This window comes from Gobio gobio (genome assembly GCF_949357685.1).
Source record: "Gobio gobio genome assembly, chromosome: 11".
Classification (NCBI taxonomy): Eukaryota; Metazoa; Chordata; class Actinopteri; order Cypriniformes; family Gobionidae; genus Gobio; species Gobio gobio.
Genome location: NC_137104.1, coordinates 54145317 through 54157202, shown reverse-complemented (window position 1 = coordinate 54157202; position 11886 = coordinate 54145317). Strand labels below are relative to the sequence as shown.

Genomic DNA, 11886 nt, shown 5'->3' with positions numbered 1-11886 from the left:
CATAGAGGATCTTATGACTGTCTGGTCATTCACAGCCGTCTGACAGAACCAGCTTCAGCTAAATGGGGGAAATATGGCCATAAATACAGTCACTCACAAAGTTGTAGCAAGGGAACATAAAACAAACAATTACTGCAGGAGCAAAAAATAATGATTCTTTAACCACTAGATGGTGGTGTTCACTGAGTTTTTTTCATTAAATGAAGAACAAAGCATTGAAACAGACATCACTATGTGGACATTGTTTATTTCAAAACTATGAGTGAAGAGCATCTTACCAACGTGCCCTGGCTTATAGGAAACCCAATTACAATTAAAGTGTCTCAACTCATTTTTAACTGTTCGTAATTTTGATTAAAACGGTTTCCGCGGGTCTTTAAAAAGTTTTAATTTGATCTTTCACAATTTAAGGCCTGGAAAACATCTTAAATTGGAGCAGAAAGTCTTAAATTCACTATCATGGCATTAAATCAGGGCCCTATGATTTCTGCAATGCTGAAAATGTGGACAGAATTGCAGAATTGCATTCATAAAAATGTAGTTTACTGTATAATGCAGAATGTCATGCCATTTGTCACATTTTGGATGAATAAATCATAAGTAGGTCAGTCACTTAAAGGGACAGTTCACCCAATAATTAAAAATGTAAATGTACTTTCCCTAATGTGGTTCCAAACCCGTAAGACTTTTGTTCATTATATAAAGCCATCGAGTCTCTTCAGAAAAGCTTCAGAAAAGCTCTTGCTTAGACTGTCAATGGAGGGACAGAAATCTCTCAGATTTCATTAAAAATATCTTCATTTGTGTTCCGAAGATGAACGATAATAAAATTTAAAGTCAGTAAAATTTAAATTAACAATCAAAGCCAAAATTAAAACAGAATAAACTTTAAAACAAATAAATCAAATCGACTTCATACGACCCTAAATTTGACTGCACACACTGCAAAAAATGTTCTTCCTCAGGATTTTTGTTTTCCAGTAGAAATTCAAAACATCCTTAACAGCTGAACCCATGAGCGGATGCTTATGCGGAAGAAATCACACGGGGAGGCCCACCCAAAACAAATCAACGGGAACTCTGGAACCAATTGGAAGATAACAAAATGATTATATAAACTATTCATTTTAGTTTTGTGGGAGTTAAATGCATAGATTACTCTGCTACAGCCCTTGCTGCGACGGGGTGGATGGAAAACACTGGACTATTGAGGTCTGATGTGAGGGACGATATTTCTGTTCATCGTGCCTAGAAAAAATACAGTAGATTAAATTTAAAAAAAATGTTTTTTTGAACTATTTGAGGTCGAGTACAAACAGATGTCATGCAATTCTCATTTGTTATGGATCCTACCTTGTGTCCTTCAAATAAAATTTAAATAACAAAAATACTTAATTCCTCATTAACAAAATCTCTACTAGCTCATATTTCTATTGTCATACAGTAAATACTGTCAAAACATATTCATATTTTGAAACGTCTTTAAAACAAGGATATTTAAAAAACAAGAAAGTGCTGCATAAAATATATTTCAAACTCACCGTTTAAACATTGCTGCATGTAGATGTAGTAAAGCATCCCAGTTAAAACTAGAACAGCAAAGGTTGCTGCTACTACTGATATAAAGGGCCATCGGGGTTCAGTTTCACACTCAGCACAATTTCCCACTGCAAAAATACATAAATAATTAAAGTAAAAACACACATTATAGCTAGTTTTAAACTGTTGAACAGTGAGTTCGCCTTTGGCTTGGCTTGCTCAGTTGGGGACACTACATTTTCAACTAAATATCCAAATAAATGTAATTACTAAACTAAATTAACTTTATCAACTAAATTACTGATCTAATTACTGATCTAAAGCTCACATTGTCACTGTATGATAATTTAAATGAGCTGATGACATCACCGTTTTCTCCAGAGCGGCTGTACAGCCGAATAAAATTCTGTTGCATTATTTTCCTGTTTAACACTGTGAAGCTGCTTTGAAACAATCTGCATTGTAAAAAGCGCTATATAAATAAAGATGACTTGAGTGGAGGCACTTTAACTGTAATAGTGCGTGATCAGCAACATTTGTCGTGTTCTCTTTCTACATGTTGAGAGACTTGTATTATGTTTCATCCGTTATTGCAGAAACACCGTTACTGTAGGAAGGCCATTCTTCACATATACACTCAAGTCAAGACTGAATTTTTGGCCACATTTACCCCATTCTACTGAAACTGGTTCTGTCAAACGGCTGTGAATGAGCAGACAGTCATAAGATCCTTCATGGTTTCTGTTGATCTTCACACTGGTTCTCATCTGAAAGGTTTGATCATGGTTTGGTCTGATTTCAGAAGATGTTTGATCCTTAAGTTTAGATCTATCCAATCTGATGTCCATCTGAACATCTCTGGGGTAGAAACCAGTGGCCAGACACGTCAGAACCAGCTTATTCTGATCATCAGGAGCTTCACTCGCAGAGACATGAACATCTGGAGAACCTGGAAAGGAAAATAATAATGCAATTAACAAATAAACATTTACAAAGAATTTGTATTGTAATTTGTAGATTTGTATTGTATTGTAGAATTTGTGTTAAAATTTGTATTTATGTATATACTGTATATACACCGATCAGGCATAACATCCTAATATTGTGTTGGTCCCCCTTTTGCTGCCCTGCTCAGCCCTGACCCGTCATCTGATGGACTCTGATGCACCCTGTGGCCGGTTCTCCACTGGCCCTTCCTTGGAGCACTTTTGATAGAGACTGACCACTGCAGACCGGGAACAGCCCACAAGAGCTGCAGTTTTGGAGATGCTCTGACCCAGTCGTCTAGCCGTCACAATCGATTGATAGGAGAGCATCTTGCAGTTGATGGAGATTTGTGGGATGCACATCCAGGGCACAAAGCTCCCGTTCCACCACATCCCAAAGATGCTCTATTGGGTTGAGATCTGGTGACTGTGGGGGCCATTTTAGTTCAGTGAACTCATTGTCATGTTCAAGAAACCAATTTGAAATGATTGGAGCTTTGTGACGGAGCATTATCCTGCTGGAAGTAGCCATCAGAGGATGGACACATGGTGGTCATAAAGGGATGGACATGGTCAGAAACAATGCTCAGGTAGGCCGTGGCATTTAAACAATGCCGAATTGGCACTAAGGGGCCTAAAGTGTGCCAAGAAAACATCCCCCACACCATTACACCACCACCACCAGCCTGCACAGTGGTAACAAGGCATGATGGATCCATGTTCTCATTCTGTTTACGCCAAATTCTGACTCTACCATCTGAATGTCTCAACAGAAATCGAGACTCATCAGACCAGGCAACATTTTTCCAGTCTTCAACTGTCCAATTTTGGTGAGCTTGTGCAAATTGTCGCCTCTTTTTCCTATTTGTAGTGGAGATGAGTGGTCCCCGGGGGGGTCTTCTGCTGTTGTGGCCCATCCGCCTCAAGGTTGTGTGTGTTGTGGCTTCACAAATGCTTTGCTGCAGACCTCGGTTGTAACGAGTGGTTATTTCAGTCAAAGTTGCTCTTCTATCAGCTTGACTCAGTCGGCCCATTCTCCTCTGACCTCTAGCATCAACAAGGCATTTTCGCCCACAGGACTGCCGCATACTGGATGTTTTTCCCTTTTCACACCATTCGTTGTAAACCCTAGAAATGGTTGTGCGTGAAAATCCCAGTAACTGAGCAGATTGTGAAATACTCAGACCGGCCCGTCTGGCACCAACAACCATGCCACGCTCAAAATTGCTTAAATCACCTTTCTTTCCCATTCTGACATTCAGTTTGGAGTTCAGGAGATTGTCTTGACCAGGACCACACCCCTAAATGCATTGAATCAACGGCCATTTGATTGGTTGATTAGATAATTGCATTAATGAGAAATTGAACAGGTGTTCCTAATAATCCTTTAGGCGAGTGTATCCCACCCACTAACAGGGTGAAATGGGTTATAATTATAGAAAGTAAAAACCTTTGCATATATGAACACAACATGAAAGATTTTCTATACATTTATATTTTAGACTGAATTAAAAGTGTTTCATATTGTGAAGGTGCTGCTGATGTTTCACTGACAGGAGTGATGTTTCACAGAACTTACTCTTTTTATTGTTGATAAACGTTGAGATCCAGTCGGTGCAGTTCACAAGGAAATGTTTGATGAAATGGTTTCGTCCTGTTTGACGATCCCATTGCTCTTTGGTTCTTTTGGCTTTGGGGCTTTTCTCAATCCACTGCATAGTGTCAGAATTAAAGGATATAAGATCCTCTCCATCAAATCCATATTCATCAAAGACAGTCAGATCCACTGATCCATCAGGAAGTTTCTCCAGTTCACAGCCAATTATTCTCTGAAGAACATGAAGCTCTACAATCACAGAACAACACTCATGAGAAACTTACAGTAAATATAATGTGTGATCATTAATAAGAGTAAAGCATGAATCTCACCAGAACACTGAGAGTCTGTGCAGTTTGACAGAGTCCTGATCTGATGCATGTACCAGTCTTTACGATCAGATGGTTCTCCAGGAGCTTCAGTCCAGTCTTCAGTCCCAATCCAGACTCTTTCTTCATCACTGAAGTGTGAGATCCGTCTGTCATCATAAACAACCTCAGCACTGAACTCTGGGAATGTGTCTGCTCTGGTCAGGACTGTAAACTTGTAGTGCAGAAAGTGTTTCTCTGAGGAACATAGGAAACACAAACCACAATGAAAACACTTCATGTTATTCGGTCAAGGAATCCATTACACCAGTGATCAGATGTTTTAAAGCCACCATGAAATCAACATGGACGTAACTATTTGAAATGTTTATTATTGACCTTACAATAGTATCAAGAGTTTGACAAGGGCCAAAACAAACTTTCTTTTTTTCACTACATTGCAAAGCTTAATATCAGACTTTCCCCTCCACTTCATTAAAGGAAAAAATGTGGTTCCTTGTTATTTTAAAATGAATAAATCAAGATCTTGTCAGAGACCCGACAGTGACCTTCAGGTTGTATCTGAAAATCTCAGAGCCCCCGCGGTCAAATCTTGTGATTCACTTTATGAAGCAGGCTTAATATTAAAACTCTGTGTCCGAAATCGCCCCCTATCCCTTAAATTACTTTACTTGAGGGGACAGCCATTTGGAGTGGTGTCTGAAACCATAGTGGACGTTAGTGCACTCATCCAATCCCACAATGCACCACAATAACGAGTGTAGGCCTACAACTGGACTGCATTCAGCCCCGACAAAACATTTTTTAAACGGAAACGGTGGTGCGTTGAACACCCTGTTCTGATGACGCAGGAGTTGCAACTATGGCAGCTGAGAAGGCCATTCTTTGTGTTCTTTTTAAATAATTTTCGGAGCTTGATGACATCGGTATAAATACGTGTTTCATTTTCAAAACACGCTCGATGTTACAGTCACTGCCCTTGCCGTCCAGAATAAAAGTGTGAAGGGATTTGTGGAAACTGTGGTTCGTTTATTGTGATCAAGCATTTCTCTCGCATTTTCGGATGAAAAGACGTCTTCTAATATATAATATCTTTAATGGTTGTGTGCTTAAAAGTGCTTAAAATATGGATTTCGTTAGAGGAGTATCTCTACTATAATGGGCTCATGTCCACTTTAACACACTCTCTGTGGTGGCCGAGAAACAGCGGCGCGAAACTCCACCCAGAAGTAGTCAAACAGATCTGGACCAGATTTTACAGAGCGGAAGTGGACCTCTTCGCCTCTTCTCAGACAGCACAATGTCCCCTATGCTTCTCTCTCAGTCACCCAGCCCCGCTTGGTCTGGATATGATGGTTCATACATGGCCCAAAATGCGTCCGTATGCCTTCACTCCAGTCGCTCTGCTCCCGGGAGTTCTAGCTGGGGTTCGCCAAACAAGGGTCTTGCCTCTTATCGATTGTGCTGCGTTGGTCGAACAGGGTTTGGTTCTCGGAGATAGTGTCTCTCCTCAACGGCTGGCCATGGCGATTCCGGCGAAGAGAGGGACCTTCTGTCTCAGGCAGAGGGCATGATATCTCACCCCAGGCCCGACCTGTGGAACCTTCATGTTTGGGGACCTTCATGTTTACCAATTGAGGGACACTGGGCTTTTGCCTGCAGTTATTGAGACCATCCTAAGTGCTAGAGCTTCATCCACTTGGAAAGTTTATGCCAATAAATGGGGCGTCTTTAAGATGGTGTATGACACATAATGCAGACCCAGTCAACTGCCAGGTTGCTTCAGTTCTGGACTTTTTGCAAGAGAAATTGTCATCAGGCATTTGCTCCTCCACTCTCAGGGTTTATGTGGCCGCTCTATCGGCTTGCCACGCCCTGGTGGATGGGCTGCCGCTTGGGAGGCATCCTCTGCTCACTCGCTTTGTTGTGCCAGGCAGTTGTGGCCTCCAGTAAGAATCAAGATCCCTTCATGGGACTTAGTTTTAGCCCTTGAGGGTCTGGTTGAGACCCCTTTTGAACCTCTAGAATCAGCGTCTGACAAACTTCTGACTCTAAAGATGGTTTTTCTTATGGCTATAACTTCTCTGAAAAGAATTGGGGACATGCAGGCTCTGTCAATATCGCCATCCTGCTTAGACTTTGCCCCAGGAATGGTGAAAGGTGATTTTGCATCCTCATCCTGACTACCTGCCTAAGGTTCCGTTCTCGACTGTACATCCTGTTACTCTTGAAACCTTCTGCCCTCCGCCGTTCACAACACCGGATCAGGAGAAACTTCATAGACTGTGTCCAGTCCATGCTCTTCAGGCCTACGTCCACCGCACTAGCCAGTGGCGTAAGTCAGAGCAACTGTTTGTTTGCCATGGGGGCCGTAACAGAGGTTCTGCTGCTGCCACCAAACAATGTCACATTGGGTCAGGGATGCTACTGCTCTTGCCTATGAGGTGCACGGTCAAGCTTCGCCTATAGGATTAAGGGCTCACTCCACCAGGGGAGTCGCCTCTTCTACTGCGTTAACAAGGGGTGCTCCCTTACAAAGTGTTTGTGATGCGGCAGGTTGGTCCTCTCCACACACATTCATAAGATTTTATAGCTTGAATGCTCATGCCACTCATCACAGGCTAATGTCAGAGGCTTCTTGCGTTCTTGTGCACACCTACACAACCGTAAGGGGTCCAGGCACCATCAAGCACGGTGGCGTGGGTATTCTCGTTCTCATTTGCTTAAGCTTATGCAGCATTGAGTGCAGCTTTTGAAAGGGAACACTTGGTTTTTCTTGACTGTAACCCTGTTCCCTGGTAAAGCAGAACGAGATGCTGCATCGCTAGGCCGTGCTGATGATGCTCCAGGACTGGTCTTTAAATAAAGAGATCTGATGGCTACTGCTGGAGCTCATCTATTTATAGCCTCGTGCAGCAGGTGCGCATATGACGTCACCGACCGAGGCTATAAATACCTCCCGGGTCAATTTCATTGATGTGTTTTCTCAACTGATCTATATAAATGACTGGATAGCTCATCGCGTTCTAAACTGCCATCACGCAGTGAAGCCACCGGAAGTGCCGGAGCGGCCATCTTACTATTCCCTACCAGCAGAGGGCATCAGTGACGTTCAGCCAAAACATTGAGCTAAAAATCACACGATTTGCAGCGTCTCAGGCTCACAGGATTAGCTTTACGGTACACTGTAAAAACTAATTAGTTCAGTATTACTTTAATTGTGCAAACTTGTTGCCTTAATTCAATTAAGTAAGAATTAAGAAGACCGTTTAAGTTTTGTCAACTTAATTCTATCTGGGATCTGAGGAAGTGTACTCCCAGAGTGCATTGTGGCATGAATAAATTAATTGCTTGGTTTTACTATTTTTAGCTTTATTTTACTATTTGTCTTTTGTTAGTATAACCCCAATATTGACAGCAAGTAAAATAGTAAAGGTCGTATTAATAATTAAAAAAACAAAAAAACAAAAATAAAACAAATCCTTGTTGTTGTGTTTTGCATGCTGAATGCATGCTGAAGTCTGTGTGTGACACACTCAAGCATGGTCAAATGATATTGTGGCAAATATAGAGAGATTATATCAACTCAATTAAAAGGTTATGGCATAAATATTAGCAAAAATAATGTTAAAAGATCATTATTTGACATTAAATATAGTTATGTTATATATCATGAAAGGACAAATATTTTAGTGTGTGTGTGTGTGTGTGTGTGTGTGTGTGTGTGTGTGTGTGTGTGTGTGTGTGTGTGTGTGTGTGTGTGTGTGTGTGTGTGTGTGTGTGTGTGTGTGTGTGTGTGTGTGTGTGTGTGTGTGTGTGTGTGTGTGTGTGTGTGTGTGTGTGTGTGTGTGTGTGTGTGTGTGTGTGTGTGTGTGTGTGTGTGTGTGTGTGTGTGTGTGTGTGTGTGTGTGTGTGTGTGTGTGTGTGTGTGTGTGTGTGTGTGTGTGTGTGTGTGTGTGTGTGTGTGTGTGTGTGTGTGTGTGTGTGTGTGTGTGTGTGTGTGTGTGTGTGTGTGTGTGTGTGTGTGTGTGTGTGTGTGTGTGTGTGTGTGTGTGTGTGTGTGTGTGTGTGTGTGTGTGTGTGTGTGTGTGTGTGTGTGTGTGTGTGTGTGTGTGTGTGTGTGTGTGTGTGTGTGTGTGTGTGTGTGTGTGTGTGTGTGTGTGTGTGTGTGTGTGTGTGTGTGTGTGTGTGTGTGTGTGTGTGTGTGTGTGTGTGTGTGTGTGTGTGTGTGTGTGTGTGTGTGTGTGTGTGTGTGTGTGTGTGTGTGTGTGTGTGTGTGTGTGTGTGTGTGTGTGTGTGTGTGTGTGTGTGTGTGTGTGTGTGTGTGTGTGTGTGTGTGTGTGTGTGTGTATAACTTCCCTTCTTTTGAAATCATACAACTATGATTTCTTGTATGAAGTAATATGAATGAAGTTCCAAGTGTCCAACCAAAGGGAACACTAATCACAATTATGGTGAGAGGAAGTGGAGGAAATGAGTGATAAGTCTATAAAAAATTTCCCCACCTCAAAAACACTTTGCCCGCCCGCCCATCCGCCTGCTTGTTTTTTTGCTTTGGCAAAATGGTACTCAAACCAGTCAAGTAATGTTTACTTGAGTTTTCGAAGTACAAAGGCATAGCATGCAAATAGTTCTTTTAATAAATGTTTTAAGTAAGTTCAACAAATTATTGGACATCAAGTAAAGTTTACTAAAAAAGTCTTAGTATGAACAACTGTTGGATTTTACAGTGTATATGTATGTAAATTAATAGTTATTTGAGAAGTTATCTGTAATGACACACTGCACACTGAACTAACACAAACATATTTCTTTATGTATGTAATTATGGAGGAAATATTAAACATTAACGTATATCTGTGTTTAGCTGCAGAAATTGATTTGAATAGCTTATAAAATATTAATACAAGCCTCTATATTGCACTATATTGTATTACAATTCAAAGTTTGCCATGCATCATCTCTGAAATGAAGTAGTTAGCGTTATGATGTGTGTATTTTATTTCCTATTAGCAACATCTATTTCAGACTCTTAAAGACAAATTTGTGCCGTTTACAGTTTCCATTTCAGTATAAGTGTTATATGAGAATGTATTCCATATAAGTGTTATGTATGCCATGTTGTTGAATTAAATATTTATCTAATCATCGTTTACATAATTAACTGCTTGATAAATACTGCTATAAAAACAATACTACAGCACAACATAAATGCATAAACGCAACAGTACAATGCGTTTTCTGGTTACAAGGCATAAATCTTTATTCTGATTTCAAAATCTGATCTGCTGCAACAAAGTTTTGCTGGTAAAATATTAAATCCTTAAATATAGGTCAGAAATAAGATTATTGATTTATTAGAATTTATGAGGCTGAAAACTTGATGATCTTGGTTTCTTTCTTAGCAACAAATTATATGTGTTTTGCTAAACACTGTTGCAAAGGCCATACACTCACACAAAGAGTCAAACTGCCCAAACAAGGGAAACATGATTTTCAATTAAAAAAAAAAAAAAATCTACATCTAAACCTGTTCATTCTTAAGATCTTCCAATGGACAACATTTCTTGAATTGGCTCAACTACAAAAGATTTGTTACAGAATAGTTGCATCTCTCCAGAAAACAAATAATGTCAAGTTGACTCAACTAAACATTTTTTATGTCACAGACAACTTATTTTCAGTTCGTATAACTGTTATTTACAAAAGTTGAGTCAACAACAAAAAAAAGCTGCGATTTTTTTGTTGTTGTACAACCTTACTTTTTTTTTTACAGTGCAGAAACAAGTGAACTCTTACCTTTCAGCGCATCGCTTAGACGAGAGAGAAACAGACACAACATTATTTTCACTATAAATAAAAATTTTTTAAACAAGAGTGTGTGAAACATGTTTGCCCTGTACATCCATATCAATACTGAAAGTGTGGATGAGCTCGAGTTACTTCAAGTGACCCTTTGTGGTCACTGGTGGGAAATAATCAGAGTCTGTGAGTTTCTGTGAGCGATGCTGCAGTCTGTATGAGTATTTCATGTTTCCTGTTTCGAGTTAAAGCGCCACTGATGATATTAGTGCACACTCCTCGGCTTTCATAAAGGTAATTAGCCTGTGTTTCAGTGTTAAACGATATACATTTTAACTGTTATTTATGCACAACAGTTTATGTATGTTGTGTTATGTCGTGTCGTGTGTTTGATATGATCAGATGATTTGCCAGAGGTGTCATTACCTTGAGAGACTTTAAAAGCGAAAGATTTAGCCTTTTGCCTAAATGTGTGGTGGCATAATAATATGAATCATAACTCATGTGGTAGCACTTGCTTCACTGCAGGCTAATGTGAGAAAGGAAGAACGATGTAAGGCTCTCATCATCATTTGAACAATGTTTCTTCCTTCAGAAAGGAGTTTATGAACAAAATGGGTTTCCATTTCATATGCAGGGGATTTGGAACCATTGTGTGTGTGTGTGTGTGTGTGTGTGTGTGTGTGTGTGTGGGACAGACCCAACACTGAAAAAAATGGTGTGTTGGATTTACATGATTTAATCATGTACATCGGTTCCACATGATTCAATTAAGTTAAACAAACATAATTTGTTCACATAATTTCAACATAATGGAATTAAGTTATTTTTAAGTAACCGAATTGAGTAGTCTCACAATGATTTTAATATGGCTCCCTAACAACAGTGGTGCACATGGGGGCTTAAGATCTAATCTCTTTAATCAAAACACGTTTATTTTTGTATATTTGTGTTGTCATTTGACTGATCTATAACACAGTACTCAGTAGCTTTCATTATATTTGTCAGCAATAGCACATCATATATATGCTAAGTGTGAAATGCTATTTAATGGCATGTGCTGAGTCAGTCCACAGCCTAAGCAATCGCTCCGCTCTTCTCCACTATGGTAACCCAGTGTAATTTAAATGGTTCGAATAATTCCAACATAATTAAACATTAAACACTAATAAACAATATAAAGTCTCCCCCTTTTTCTCATTTTGCCCAAAAACACATAAAATAACACTTAATTTCAACAATTTTACTCTAGTCGTCAAGTCCCAAGCAAAGCATGCTGGGAACTACAGTTTCAGCAAAAATCATTTTCAAGTACTTAATTGCTTCACATTCACCCCAAATAATTTAATCTAGTAGATTTCACATTTTAGAGAATTACATTAATCGAAAGCAATGAAATCATGTTTAGAAGAGAAACAAAAATTTGTTGCGTAGATCACAAATAATACGATTAAGTAAATTGGACAACATGTGTTTTCTTGTTTTTTCAGTGAATGAGGGCCCGTATAGGCCATAATTATTAAAAAGCTTCTTACAAACACTAGTGAAACGGAAAACGTTGACCAACCTTCCTCAGTGAAATTCATGCACACTCATAACTGAAAATGCTTTTATCAACCCACAGTGAAATGGT

General features: G+C 39.6%; 1 protein-coding gene across 1 annotated transcript; it reads right to left on the bottom strand.

Moving 5' to 3' along the window:
• Positions 1–228: 228 nt before the first annotated feature.
• On the bottom strand, positions 229–10432 carry LOC307133855 (H-2 class I histocompatibility antigen, alpha chain-like). The gene is made up of 6 exons (XM_079829160.1): positions 10251–10432; positions 4455–4688; positions 4105–4371; positions 2210–2488; positions 1542–1667; positions 229–1248 (listed from the first exon to the last, which is right to left on the bottom strand). The coding sequence occupies exons 1-6, from the start codon at positions 10354–10356 to the stop codon at positions 1205–1207; spliced, it is 1056 nt and encodes a 351-aa protein (XP_079685286.1). The 5' UTR covers positions 10357–10432; the 3' UTR covers positions 229–1204.
• Positions 10433–11886: the final 1454 nt, after the last annotated feature.